Here is a 15,070-nt window from a genome sequence, read left to right as displayed (position 1 = left end):
ACTGCAGCACAGATCATAATAAAATTGCTATTTGCTTGGGTATTACCTTCATGAATGACATATTAATAGGAAGCAAATTCTGCATCTTCAAGTTAGGATTTTAAGGGGGATAAGGGGCGGGGACACCAACTGATGTGCAACTTCTACTAAAGCTTTAGCATCATACTAATGATTCTTGATGCCAGCGAGGCTGACAAAGTGGTGTAACAATTTGGTTTTTTTTAAAGATAGAATTTCCTATTACTGACATCATTTAGAAACTAGGGTTTGACTCCTGTGTGAGACCGTAATTTTCTTTATTTATGTAACTTTTGTTTTCACTGGCAGTTTAGTGTTAGGTTAGGACAAAAAACAAATTAGGAAGGTTAAAGACAGAACATTACTAGATTGTGGTTTTAATTAAAATGTAGCCTGTGACAATGCTGAACACATGACAAGCTACTTTAAGGCATATCACCCAGTTTGTAATATTGCTAAACATTTCTGAAGGCAGACGAGTCATGCTGGCTGGGTCAGTGTCATTTTTGTTGTAATTGATGTCTGGTTTGTTCTGTTCCCTAGTGATGGGTAGGGATGGGTACCAGTATCCGGTGCCATAATGGCACCGGTTCTGACATAATCCTTGAAATAGTAATAACACAGTATCCTCAGCAAAGATGAATTAAACAAGTTTTATTTTAATGGAAGTTTACTTCAAGTCTTCAGATTTTTACTGTTTTTTATTTGATTACTTTAAAGTATATGATTACATTTGAGTAATTAAATAAAGACAGTTTTGATGGAGCTCCTGAGCCAGCCCAAGCTCTCTATGAAGACGAGGAAAAACTCCCCTGGGGGGGCCAGATTGACGGGAAGAAACCTCGGGAAAGCCCATTCAAAGAGAGATCCCCTTTCCTGGGATGGCTGGGGGGGTTACAGGAATTCCAAAACACTGAAATTTAAAGTGGGCCAATTAAAAAAATTATTTCCTGAAAAAAAGAAAGGTAATTCATACATCACACATAAATGATAACGTCTGAATTGTGTGTGTTTGTGTGTGTGTGATAGGCTTATCTCAGCCAAGTGTGATGCTGTAGGTCCTCCAGCGTCGGCCGCGTCTCCGGGACTTTGGTTAAACACGCGTCCAAGAAATCCCGGCAGTCTGGAAAGAAAGGAAAGAGAAAAAACATGAAGATGATAGTTCCAGTGGTCCAAGCCATCAGTCAGTCTTGAAGTGTGACGTTTTCTTACTTTTGGACAGATGTCTTTTGAATTTCAGGCGCTTTTTGAGGAAGCTCGTGGTGTCAAAGTCCCCCGCATGAAGCGCTTCGTACAGAACCACTCCCATTTGCCATACCGTGGTGGGTCCACACCTGTAGCAACTGCGCCCGTACCACTTGGGAGGGGAGTAAATTTCTGTACCTAATAAACAGACACAATTGCAATTTCTTCTAAAACAAGAAATTGCTCTGTGAAGAGCAAGAGCAGAATATGTTACCATAGAAGAGGCGGTACTGCGACCGCTCCTTAAAAAAGCAGCTGAGTCCAAAGTCGATGATACGAACACGCGGTACATCTGAGCCGGTCTCAATTAGAATGTTCTCACTCTTGATGTCCCGGTGAAAGATGTGTTTATCCTCCAGGTGCTTCGCAGCATCAACCAGCTGCTTCAGAATGACCTGGAAATAGAGCAGGGCGATATGACCAAAAATATTCATCACGATATACATTTGAAAAGTTGCGATAACGATATAACTGACGATATAACTGACACTAGACAAAATACTTTACAACTCCACAACTTTATTAGTGCAAAAAACCCCATCAATGTATTTTCACTTAAACAAGCAGCTGTTTTTTTATGTGCATTAAAGTTATATAAAAATGTAACAGTGCAAATTCCTCGCTGACAGTTTAACCAAAAGGCATTTCCAGTGGAAACTGGCCGACACATCCTCAGCATAACCATGTATAATATCCACAACACTTAAAAAGAGGTTATACACACACAATACGGTGATATCATGTTGAGGTGCAGTACGTATCACTCCGCGAGGCGCCTGCCTACGATAGCCGTAATGCTCCGACAATCCATCGAGCGGTGCGGCTTTGTAGCTTAGCAAAGTCGCCGTGCACATAAAACCGTTTCGAGGTCAGTAAACACAACCAGAGTTCATACATAAGGCGCACGGGATTATAAGGGGCTCTGTCGAGTTTCAGAAAATTCAAAGGATTGATTTTAAGTGCGCCGTATTTTCCATACAACACGGTAATAACGACGGCCTGCTAGCATGCGCTACCAAAAATTGTGCTTTGTTGTGTATCTGACGGACGAAAGCGAAACCAGTTCCACACCACTGAAGCTGCAGCATTTTTACAAACCAGTTCTGGTTCATCCGTTTCATTCAGCGATCCACTTTTGCTCTTCTCTTTCTGCGTCACCGCCATGTGCGTATGTAAACAAAGGCACTGCGCATGCGCGTTTTACCCATATTCTATCGCCATATTTCATTTTCCTATCGTTGCCCAAAATTACACCGGTATTACCGTGAACGGTGTGATATAGCCCAGCCCTACCTGGAAACGATGAAAAAGACAATAACCAATCAATGGGTTAATGTTTCTCTAATACTCTGTGCTTTGATTGAATGATGTACAGTCTAAGACTCTTCTAAGGCAAGTCAACTTGCCTTGGCCTTGTCCTCTGGCAAAAATCCTCCATTTTCTTCTATGTATTTATCCAGGTCCACAGCGGGGACAGGTCTCTCCATCACCAGGATCAGCTCTCTGCCAAAGTCAAACCACTCCAACAGAGACACTGGGGCTGATGTTTCCACTGATCCATCTGCTTCAGCTGCAAGCTTCAGCATGATGGCAACTTCCACCGACAGATTCTTCCCGTTGTCATCCTGAAATATTTTAACAAAGTGGATGATGAGGCACAGACGTTCCACGGGTGAACGCTGCATGCAATCCACTAATGTAAAAACAATGCAAGTCTTGCACATTTACCTTCACTTTGCAGTACACTTTCCCCTTTGGGATGTGTTTGATGGCCACCTAAAAGACACAGGGCATTGATGAGCATTTCCTCAGTATGACATAATTAAAGGTGTAAAACAGCACACGTCTCAGCTTACGATATTATCCCTTATCTGCATTACTGCCTGTCTCACTACCACCATCTGAACACTTACTGGTAAATGATCCTTTATGCGGTAGCCAGCAAACACTGCTCCGCATCCTCCTTCTCCAAGCCGGTGCTCCTCCACGTACCTCGCTTGGAAGTCTCCTAAACAGACAAACACAAATTGGGTTTTACTACAGCTGTCACACAAATTACTCTCTGCTGTACCCTAAATGTTCATTTTGCTCTTCACCTGAATATAAAAGCTAAGCTGCTTGCTACTTACGTTTCTGTTCAGCCACTGACTTTTTGGCAACAGTTTTGGTTTTGTCCTGGTCCACGTTCTTTTTCTTAGGTGGGTCCCTGGTGTCTCCCGCAGCTTTCCTTTTGCCAGCCTTTTTGTTTTTACTGCAGCTCTCTGAAATCTCTATGCTGCAGTCTGCAGATGTGGAAAACACCAAAAGCACGTCAGCTTATTAGATAATAGACACAAATATCTCCCAAACACTAATACCTTCAAACTAGCAACCAGATGTACACTTAATCTACCCCTCACTCAACTAATTAGCCTACCTTTACCAGTGTCCAACCAGGAAGATGCCTGCCCCTTGTCACCGCTCACATGGTCAAGAAGTTTACGCTTTTTTGCTGTATTGGTTGTCCCCGCTTCATCTTGTTGGACCTTTCGCTTGACTCCCCTGACCACATGAGCATCTGAGCTGGTGGAAGGACCAGCCTGCTCAGTGACCCTCCTTCTTTTTATGGGGGTCGTTTTTTCAGGACTGGCCTTTCTTTTAGCCATCCTGCTCTTACAATCTATAAACAACAACAACGACAACACATTAGTGAAAAAGAGCGCTCGACATCAGGACTAGAAGGATTTTGATGTCATTGAATTTTAAATTAGTATTGCTTACAATATTACAAAAAGCCCACAACAAAATACAAAACCCCCACAACAAAATACAAAAAGCCCACAACAAAATACAAAACCCCCACAACAAAATACAAAACCCCCACAACAAAATACAAAAAGCCCACAACAAATTACAAAAAGCCCACAACAAAATACAAAACCCCCACAACAAAATACAAAACCCCCACAACAAAATACAAAACCCCCACAACAAAATACAAAAAGCCCACAACAAATTACAAAAAGCCCACAACAAATTACAAAAAGCCCACAACAAAATACAAAACCCCCACAACAAAATACAAAACCCCCACAACAAAATACACAAAGCCCACAACAAAATACAAAACCCCCACAACAAATTACAAAAAGCCCCCAACAAAATACAAAAAGCCTACAACAAATTACAAAAAGCCCACAACAAAATACAAAACCCCCACAACAAATTACAAAAAGCCCCCAACAAAATACAAAAAGCCTACAACAAATTACAAAAAGCCCACAACAAAATACAAAACCCCCACAACAAAATACAAAACCCCCACAACAAATTACACAACGCCCACAACAAAATACAAAACCCCCACAACAAATTACAAAAAGCCCACAACAAAATACAAAACCCCCACAACAAATTACAAAAAGCCCACAACAAATTACAAAAAGCCCACAACAAAATACAAAACCCCCACAACAAATTACAAAAAGTCCACAACAAAATACAAAACCCCCACAACAAATTACAAAACCCCCACAACAAATTACAAAACCCCCACAACAAATTACAAAAAGTCCACAACAAAATACAAAACCCCCACAACAAAATACAAAAAGCCCACAACAAATTACAAAAAGCCCACAACAAAATACAAAACCCCCACAACAAATTACAAAAAGCCCACAACAAATTACAAAAAGCCCACAACAAATTACAAAAAGTCCCACAACAAATTACAAAAAGTCCACAACAAAATACAAAACCCCCACAACAAATTACAAAACCCCCACAACAAATTACAAAACCCCCACAACAAATTACAAAAAGTCCACAACAAAATACAAAACCCCCACAACAAAATACAAAAAGCCCACAACAAATTACAAAACCCCCACAACAAATTACAAAAAGCCCACAACAAAATACAAAACCCCCACAACAAATTACAAAAAGCCCACAACAAATTACAAAAAGCCCACAACAAATTACAAAACCCCCACAACAAATTACAAAAAGCCCACAACAAAATACAAAACCCCCACAACAAATTACAAAAAGTCCACAACAAAATACAAAACCCCCACAACAAATTACAAAAAGCCCACAACAAATTACAAAAAGTCCACAACAAAATACAAAAAGCCCACAACAAATTACAAAAAGCCCACAACAACATACAAAACCCCCACAACAAAATACACAACCCCCACAACAAATTACAAAAAGCCCCCAACAAAATACAAAAAGCCTACAACAAAATACAAAAAGCCCACAACAAATTACAAAAAGCCCACAACAAAATACAAAACCCCCACAACAAATTACAAAAAGTCCACAACAAATTACAAAACCCCCACAACAAATTACAAAACCCCCACAACAAATTACAAAAAGTCCACAACAAAATACAAAACCCCCACAACAAATTACAAAAAGCCTACAACAAAATACAAAACCCCCACAACAAAATACACAACCCCCACAACAAATTACAAAAAGCCCCCAACAAAATACAAAAAGCCTACAACAAAATACAAAACCCCCACAACAAAATACACAACCCCCACAACAAATTACAAAAAGCCCCCAACAAAATACAAAAAGCCCACAACAAAATACAAAAAGCCCACAACAAAATACAAAACCCCCACAACAAAATACACAACCCCCACAACAAAATACAAAAAGCCCACAACAAATTACAAAAAGCCCACAACAAAATACAAAACCCCCACAACACGCCCACCCCCGTGACATCACGCTCCAAAGCCCTATTAGGCTAATCGTTGTGTCACTTCCGGTATTTTAGACAATCCCTTTCCGTCAAGGATTTTTAATTTGTTGTGGGCTTTTTGTAATTTGTTGTGGTTTTTTTTTAATTTGTTGCGGTTTTTTAATTTGTTGCGATTTGCACTTCCCAGCCACCGTAGATCCAGTTTCACGAAACTTAGCAAGCAGTTTGCTGACTGTAGCATGGGAAATGGGTGGTCTCGTAGGGTGTCTTGCATTGAAATCTGCTGCAATGACCCGGTTACTGCGTTCACCAGATATCAACACAATTTCGATCCGCTCCTAACATGTTAACCTCTTCGACATATCAATGGCTGTGAACAAAGAGAAACTTGTAAACAACTCATGAAAGGATAACCAAGCACACCATTGGGCAGAGAGAGTGTTCGCCTGTGGCGCCAAACAGGCTAGGACCGCCACTGTCCCTGATAGTGGCTCCAGCGTACCACACGGTGATGGAGTTGAGGATGGACTCGATGATTGCAGTGTAGAATTGCATCATCGCCCGTGTTGGCAGGTTGAATTTCTTCAGCTCCCTCAGGAAGTACATCCTCTGCTATGGCATCATGGCCTTGCACTCATTTTTACAACTTTTTAATAGGAAAAAAAGATTAATTTTAATTAAAAAATGTTTTGACATTTGTGAAAATGGAATTTTTCCTGTATTCATTTTTTTACATTTGTTTTGGTTTTTATTGCCTTTTGAGTCAAAAGTCTCCAGAGGCAGATGCTTGGTTTCCTGGTATTTCAAGACATTAATGCAATGGAAAGGGATTTAAAAAAAGAAAGAAAGGAAACAGTGGAAAGTGAATCTCACATGAAGCGGAGGAGCTCAGAGTTCTCTCACTAGTCTAAATATCTTCAGAAGTGAGTGCAGATAGTAGTGGGAACATTTACTCAAGTACTTAAAATACATAAAGTCTGTGTTTCAGGTAGGTGTTTCCATGTTATACTAGATTCTGCTATTGTCATGGTTGGCTGTGTGGCAGGCGAGCAGAAGCGGTGGACGCAAAAATGCAGGAGTCTTGGAGACGGGAAGAAACTGAAAACGCAGCTTTATTGCTGGAAGAATGACTGACAAAATAAAACTTACAAAAGGAAAACAAGACTCTAAAGCGAGGTGCTGGAGGACTGGACATTACAAACACACAGCAGGTTGAAGGTACGACGCGACAGGGAGCCCAGGAAAACACAGGGCTTAAATACACAGGGGAGTAATTAGGGAATGGGCGGGAGGGAGGGAGACACAGCTGGGAGAAATCAGGCTAACGAGACAGGGGAGAGGTAAAACTGAACACACTGACATAAGACATGAACTTTCAAAGTAAAACAGGAAATAAGAAACAAATCACAAAACCGCAAACATGTTATGGCCCTGTCCATAATCTGTTTTGGTGGCTGTTGTTGTCTGTGCCTTTAAGTCTTTGCAGGTCCCGGAGTGGATGAGCTGACGGCTGCTGATTGGTCCCCTGGCCATGTGATCTTCATTCAAATCCCTCACCAGCAGTTGTCCCGGGGCAGCCACTGACAGCAGCAGCAGACCTGACCCTGGCCTCCAAAACCTGAGACTTTTGTGCCTGTGACTTTGTGCGACTTTTTTGGAGTTTTGTATATAGTGTGTACATTAGTTTTCATTGTAAATAGCCTTGTAAATAGCATTGCAACAGAAGGGGTGAGCTGCCTTATTGTTTTTCCTTGCACTGTTTTCTCCTGTTTATTTCAGTTAGGGAGTTAGGTGTAGCGCTTGTCTTTTGTTTGATATTTGATTTCACATAGGGTTGTAGATAACACCTCCTCCTGACTTAGCTTGTTTTGTTTGTTATTTTGGCCTTTGTTCACCCCGGAGCTTCATTTTTGCAGTGCAGAAAAATAAATCACGATTCACTAAGAAATTGGTTTCCCTTTGTGTATGGTTTTGGGGACCAGGGCGGGGCAATTCTTTCAAACTTGTGTTGCGTTCCTGTACCCCTAGACTGGGGCGTAACATAAAGTGGGGGCTCGTCCTTTTTTTTTTTTTTTTCTTTTGCCATTCTTTTTGCTCATTGTATTTTGTGGGTTGTCTGCAGTTTTTGGTTGGCAGTTTTCTTGTAGTGTTGGGGGTGATCTAGTCACAATGACTTTTGATGTGGATGATTTTGCACTACAACCCACCGTGGATAAGCTGGATCGATGCACAAAGGCGGATTTGTTGTTGGTGGCAGATTTGTTTAATGTTAGTGTGCCTTTACATGCTAAAAAGGCAGAAATTAAGCAGTGCCTGACAGCTCAGCTGGTGGATAAGGGGGTATTTGCGGAGTCGAAACCTCGGCCGGTTGAGGCGACTGGAGGTTTGGTGGTGGATGCGGGAGCAGAAGCTGCTGCAACCATCCCAAAAGCTCCCAGTGGACGGGTGTCGCCAGGGGCGGAGGCTCCTGCTGCCATTCAGATCCCAAACGTTAGCCCAGCCGGACAATCAACAGGATTGGTTACGGAGGATCTTGGGCTCGCCCTTCGCCTGAAAGAGGTGGAGCTTGCGACTAAGTCCAAAGAAGTTGAGCTTATGCATCTCCGCATAAGGGCTATGGAGCTGGATCCTTCCCGGCAGCGCAATGTTACCTCTACCCCAGTGAGTAAAGTTGTGAGTAAATCTTCTGATTCACTCTCCTCTGACCAATTTGATGCAAGCAGGCAAATTGCTTTAGTGCCACCTTTCAGAGAAAGTGAGGTTGACTCTTACTTTAATGCCTTTGAACGCATCGCAACCACTTTGAAATGGCCCAAGGATGTGTGGAGTTTGTTGCTGCAGTGTAAATTGGTGGGGAAAGCACAGGAAGTGTGTGCGAGCTTGTCTATTGATGACAGCCTGGATTATGAAATTGTGAAATCCACTATTTTAAGGGCTTATGAGCTAGTTCCAGAGGCATATCGCCAGAGGTTTCGGTCGTGTGAAAAATCTGCCAACCAAACACATGTAGAGTTTGCCAGGGAGAAGACTCTCTTGTTTGATAAGTGGTTAGCTGCAAGTAAAGTGAAGGACTTTGCTCAGCTAAGAGAATTGGTCCTGCTGGAGGAATTCAAAACGTGTCTTCCAGAGAATGTTGTTGTATATATCAATGAGCAAAAGGTGGATTCGTTGTCTAAAGCTGCTGTTCTCGCAGATGAGTTTGTGTTGACCCATCGCGTTGCGTTTTCAGCTGTGCGCCGTGAATGTGCCCCGTTGTCGAAACCTGCGAGGAGTTTGAGGGTTTCTCCTAAGCGTCAAACGCGCCCTGATCAGGTCCCCATGACTGTCCGAGAATGCTTTTATTGCCATGATACTGGCCATCTCATTGCCAGTTGTCCGTCGCTCCGTCGCAAAGAGCAAACTCACACATGGAAAAAGGCAAAAAGCATTGGTTTTGTTCAATCGGTTGCTACTCCTAATCCTATATACACTCTGCACAGTTATGTGTTAAAAATACAGTAGATCAGGTCCATCAGTCAGAAACGGAGCCTGGAGACGTCTGAGACAAAGCTTTTGTAGCTCTTTGTCGACGTTCCTCATAATATTTCTAAAAAAAGGGAAAAGTGAGAAAACAAACATCGTTAGGCCAACAGTGTGATTTTGTGTGCTGAATCGTGTATATGTATGTGCGTGCGTACCTGCAGGTTGTCGTAGTGTTTCTGGCTGCAGCAGTGGAGTTCCTTGGCGGTCTTCTCATTCAGGCAGAAAACAGAGCAGATGTTACAGAAAAATCCTGATTTAGGGACCACAAACTCCTGACCTGCAGAGAAGCAGAAACAGGAAGATTAGACAAGTATTAACAACACATTTGAATTTAGAGTGTGTGTGTCTGACCGATGGGGCTGTTAGGGTTGAACTGAGGCAGTCTGAAATCTGCTACAACACACGGAGACTGAGAGCGAGATCACTTTGCCTCAGCTCCGACAAGCTCCCTCCTGCGTTTAGCCACAACTGAAAATGAAAAGAGCGACACGTTAATCATCAACGAATCTGCTACAGGAGCCACTGGGTTTATAACATATTTAAACATTCAATTATAACTCAATAATAATTGAACAAATGATTTCGATTTACTTGAAAAGCTGAAACGTTCATCGGCCACTTTATTAGGTACACCTGTTTGACTGCTCATTAATGCGACTCTCTAATCAGCCAATCACATGGCAGCAACTTAGTGATTTAGGTATGTAGACATGGTCAGGTGACCTGCTGAAATTCAAACTGAGCATCAGAATGAAGAAGAAAAATAATTTAAGTCACTTAAACGTGGCATGTTTGCTGAGCTTAGCATTTCAAAAACTGCTGATGTGCTGGGATTTTCCCACAGAAGCATCTCTAGGGTTTACATAAAACCGTCTGAAACAGAAAATATCCAGTGAGTGGCAGTTCCCTGGAGGAAATGCATTTTTGAGTTTAGAGGAGAATGAAATAACTGCTTCACGCTGACCGGAAGGCCAGAGCAAGCCAAACAACCACTTATTACAATGCACAAGAGCATCTCTGAACGCACAGCACATCCAACACTGAAGCAGATGAGCTACAGCAGCAGAAGACCACACTGGGTTCGACTTCTCTAAGCTAAGAACGCAAAACTGAGGGTACAATTCACACAGGCTCAGCAACGCTGTAAAATAAAAACGCTGCCTGGTCTGTTGAATCTCAGTTTCTGCTGTGACATTAGGATGGTAGGGTCAGAAATCTTGGATCCATCCTGCCTTGTATCAAAATCTCAGGCTGGTGATGGTGTGGGACATAGTCATCGCACCAACGGAGCATTTCTTAAACACCACATATATAAAATATATTACTACCACCAGGCTGAATGTCTGTAGCACAGTGAGGAGCACAAATATGAGATCAGAGCCACAAAATATCACAACTTGTCTTTTTATATTCACTTTACTGTGTTTTGGCTGTCAGAGCGGTGTATTTTGCTGATTTAAAGCAGCTCTTTGTACCTTTAATGTCGGCCATGCTCCATCCATCATTCTCCTCTCCCTCCTGTGTCTCGTCATCAGGACACTTGGGCTCTGGCTGCTGTCCAGCAGGGGCGGCTGCAGCATCGGGCTGGGTCCCTGCTTCCTCCTCGGTCCTCTGGCTCTCCGCCTGGCAGTCACCTTTGGTCACTGCATCAGTCGATTCTGCGGTCTTCTTGGTTTTCATTTTGAGGTTGTCACCAGAGTCTTGCAGACGCTGTTTCAGGCTCTTCAAACTGAATTTGAAAGCAAAGATGCCAGTAGGTTACCACGAAAAGAGGTTTGTTGTCACAAAATGTTCATGTGAAATAAGAAATTCCATTTCAAATTCCTAATCTAGAGTTGCTTATATCTAAATCACATGCTGCTCTTTTTGCATCTTTGGGAACTGTTTACTACAGACGACCTTGAGGAGCGTATGGTATATTTGACTCTGCCACTAAAGCTGAAAAAGAAAGATACTCACGACTCAATACGTCCAGCTTTACTGCTATGAAGAGGAGAGAAAGAAGCACAAGGTCAGACAGACATGAAGACACTTTAAAGAAAATGAAGAAACACAGTGTAAAATAAATTTCCTCTTTTTCTCACTTCTGATCGTGGGACACACTTACCAAGCAGATAAATAGTCCTTGGTGACTTTGCTCTCCATCACCTGTGTTAATCCACCAGGTTCGGCCATCTCAATGCATATCTGAGAGAACAGAACGGATATTTGAGCAACACAGTGGTACTCAATGGGTGTGCTACAGGCACGATTTGTATTGTACAGGGCGATAAAGAATTTGTCCTGGCGAGTTTCTTTACTGCCCTGTACGATAGTACAAGGCAAAGAAAAAAAAATCTTGGAGTTTTAAACTTGCAAATGGGAAATAAGTGCAAACATATTTCTATACTTTTGCAAAGTTTTTGATTGAACAATAAGAGAAACACTAAAAGAATAACTTAGCGCTGCCTCAAACTGCAGGGATCTCCCCTGCTCGATGGGCCAGGACAAAAGGCTGAACAGGTCATAAGATTACTACTTGGTTGAGAACTTGGTGCATTTCAGGCAGTCCTTCTTCACCAGTGTTTGCAAAGGCATGTGTAATTCAGATTGCCTGCCGCAGGGACTGTCTGTACATGGAATATTTAAACTTGCTCAACTCGTGTTAAAAAACCACAAAGTCTCCTTCAGACTCATTTAAAATGTTTCTCAATATGAAAAGAACAGCAGACACCATGACAAGCCTTGCAGCCTTCTGTAAAACATAAAACAGTTGCACGTGCTTATGAAATCGTACCCTGTTGGCAAGCGGCAAGAATCTGACAAAAGCAGCAATGGACGCCACCACTTCTATGATCATCATGACAAGGTCCACATTCTACCAGTGTTGGATTTGTCAAAATCTGGAAGCAAGAAAACTCACTAATGAAGAAACATCAGTGGCTGTCCTAGCTTCATTCAGCAAGAGCCCACAGCGACTCGCCGCATGTCACTGGAGAGTGGCATTAGTGGAACATCCCTTGGGCGGATATTAGCTACTCACAAATGGCACCCTTACAAACTCCAGCATCTCAGCGAGGATGACCCAGATCGGCCACAGAATTTGCAGAATGGGCAAAACAAAAATTGGAACAGGACCCTCAGGTCACGCAGAAGATTTTGTTCAGTGATGAGGCAAACTTTTATGTGAATGGTGAAGTTAACAAACAAAACCACCGCTATTGGTCTGACACTAACCCTCATTGGATGGATCCCTCCAAGACTGTTGGAACAACAAAAGTGATGGTTTGGTGTGGTATATGGGGCACAACGATAGTGGGTCCATTCTTCATCAATGGAAACCTCAAGGCCACTGGATATTTGAAATTGCTACATGAGGATGTAGATGAACAGTTTCCTGGAAAGTGGATTGGTCGTCGTGGGCCAGTTGAATGGCCCCCAAAGTCTCCCGATCTGACCCCATTAGACTTTTATCTTTGGGGTCATCTGCAGGCAATTGTCTATGGTGTGAAGATACGAGATGTGCAGCACCTGAAACTACGGATACTGGATGCCTGTGCTGGCATTTCTCCTGTGGTGTTGCTATCAGTGTGTGAAGAGTGGGAGAAGAGGGTTGCATTGACAATCCAACACAATGGGCAGCACATTGAACACATCTTATAAGTGGCCAGAAACTTGTAAATAACTCATGAAAGAATAAAGTTACGTTGAAACCAAGCACACCATTGTTGTTCTTGTGACATTACCAATAAGTTTGATGTGTCACATGACCCTCTTCCTATTGAAGTTGTATCCAAGATGGCCGACTTCTAAATGGCCACCATGGTCACCACCCATCTTGAGGAGTTTGCCCCCTCACATATACTAATGTGCCACAAACAGGACTTTAATATCACCAACCATTCCCATGTTATTACAGTGTATCCATATAAATGGCCCACCCTGTATTTTCCAAGTCATCAGCATGCTGTGCTAGTTCCTCTACCCACTTCTTCAATGATTGGAGTTTGCCCAGGGTCACCGTCGTGACATCCGCCATAGCCAAGATCCGGGCGTCCGCTTCCTTTATGTGCGTCTCATGGTCCTCCAGTTGTTTCCCTTGTGCTTGTAAATAGCAGGGAGACCCGGCTCGAGTTTATCTTCAATGACTTCACAGTTACTTCCTGAATCACCTCACAAACTAATGGATGTGTTCCAATATTCAACTCTGCATCAGTTCCCATGCTAGTTCCCTCATTTGCCTCTCCGCTCTGCAAGTTGGGGTCCCCCACAGTGTTGGGTATTACAACTTTCCTTCACGGCATGTTGTCAGACTGTCCCAAAAAGTAGCTGCTAATGCTCATCCCAGGCTTACAGATAATGTCACTGTAGTAACTTGTAATAAATTGCATTTCTAAAGTTATGGGTGTAGAATCAGTGAACTGGTGTACTAGCACTCCCTAGTACAACCTCACTACAAGCTGCCATCTTGAAAACCAATGACCAATGGTCTTTTAAAACTACTTCAGCCTGAAATATAAATATCAAATATTATAGTTTTTGGATTTTACCCGTTAAAGAAGAAGAGTTTTGCCCTGTAAACACCATCAAAAATGAGCATCCCTACATAAGCCACTAAGTGTTTCCCATTCAAGGTTTTAGCATGGCCACAATTTGCTGCAGGATTTCATCCATCAGCAGCAGTGCAAACCTTTGGCTACTGGGAGGTAGTAGAGCATTGCAGTCTTTGTTGAAGACCAAAATATGGGGATAAGGAGTCCATCCTGTGACTGCTTCAACCATATTTTCACTCTCACCTTCAGATGAGTCAGAGTTGGACTCCAGCTGGTCTGTTTCTACGTCCGAGGCCTCCTCCATGTCAGCCCGGAGGAGTATGATGTGTCTTTTCCAGAGGCTCCTCTGTGCTGTAAAGTCTTGCCATCTTCTTGCAGAGTGCTCCTGCACTACTGCTCATACTTCTAACCATGGCTGCAGTGCAGTTGCATAAATTACCTGAGCTTTGGTTCTTGCTGCTGAGATAGCTTTGAAGCTCTGAAAGGTCACCTATCAGTAATTATTATTGAATTAGTTTATGACACACAGTGTGGCCTTCTAAGAAAAAAAGACTTGCACACACAAAATTATCTAACATCATTAGCAGCACACGTTCATCATTTCATTAGCAAGACACCCATTTGGTTGGACAAATATAAAAACAAAACATTAAAGGCAAGTTGTCAAAAATGAAATCTTAGCATAAAGGAATTCGTTAGTTGATTTGGGATCAAAAATTGTATTTTCACTTGTTTAAATGGGACATGTTTTGGCCGGAAGATAAATTGTGGCGGCTTTTGCATGGCTTAGCCATTTTAAGCTTATTTAAGGAAATGAGACAACAATTCTAAAATGAAAATAAAAAATTATATCTACTAGCAAATATGGGGTTTTATTCGTTCAGCGCAGCCAAAATAGCACAAAAATTAAAACTCGGAATGGCACAAAATGTGGTTCTCTTTGACAGCCATAATCGTAGAGCAAAACTGCTTTACAATAAAAAAAAATAGCAACTCTGGGAGTGAATGGTAAATGGACTTTAAGGCACTTTTCTATTCTATC

The 15,070-nt window shown here is 42.2% G+C and overlaps 2 protein-coding genes across 5 annotated transcripts; both read right to left on the bottom strand.

Annotated features, from left to right (window-relative positions):
• Nucleotides 1–912: 912 nt before the first annotated feature.
• On the bottom strand, nucleotides 913–3,908 carry LOC308398455 (serine/threonine-protein kinase pim-1-like; the record flags this gene model as incomplete). Its single annotated transcript, XM_080885113.1, has 8 exons — nucleotides 913–1,141; nucleotides 1,231–1,401; nucleotides 1,478–1,658; nucleotides 2,670–2,888; nucleotides 2,992–3,039; nucleotides 3,177–3,271; nucleotides 3,393–3,545; nucleotides 3,680–3,908. 8 exons carry the CDS (start codon nucleotides 3,906–3,908, stop codon nucleotides 1,050–1,052), a joined length of 1,188 nt encoding a protein of 395 aa, XP_080741239.1. The 3' UTR covers nucleotides 913–1,049.
• Nucleotides 3,909–9,421: 5,513 nt separating this feature from the next.
• On the bottom strand, nucleotides 9,422–14,741 carry LOC308399018 (uncharacterized protein). Of its 4 annotated transcripts, XR_013972058.1 has the most exons (7): nucleotides 12,273–12,448; nucleotides 11,604–11,683; nucleotides 11,456–11,479; nucleotides 10,972–11,225; nucleotides 9,848–9,964; nucleotides 9,652–9,773; nucleotides 9,545–9,560 (listed from the first exon to the last, which is right to left on the bottom strand). XR_013972058.1 is itself a non-coding variant. In XM_080885946.1 (6 exons), the coding sequence occupies exons 2-6, from the start codon at nucleotides 11,669–11,671 to the stop codon at nucleotides 9,486–9,488; spliced, it is 543 nt and encodes a 180-aa protein (XP_080742072.1). In that variant the 5' UTR covers nucleotides 11,672–11,683; nucleotides 14,272–14,741; the 3' UTR covers nucleotides 9,422–9,485. The 4 variants fall into 4 exon arrangements, 2 of the variants coding, with proteins under 2 accessions (XP_080742072.1, XP_080742071.1); XM_080885946.1 differs by lacking the exons at nucleotides 9,848–9,964; nucleotides 12,273–12,448 and adding an exon at nucleotides 14,272–14,741 and having other exon boundaries at nucleotides 9,422–9,560; XM_080885945.1 differs by lacking the exon at nucleotides 9,848–9,964 and having other exon boundaries at nucleotides 9,422–9,560.
• Between the last annotated feature and the right edge of the window lie 329 nt (nucleotides 14,742–15,070).

The sequence above is a fragment of the Rhamphochromis sp. 'chilingali' genome (assembly GCF_963969265.1).
Source record: "Rhamphochromis sp. 'chilingali' genome assembly, chromosome: 6".
NCBI classification, from domain to species: domain Eukaryota; kingdom Metazoa; phylum Chordata; class Actinopteri; order Cichliformes; family Cichlidae; genus Rhamphochromis; species Rhamphochromis sp. 'chilingali'.
This window is presented reverse-complemented; position numbering and strand designations above follow the sequence as displayed.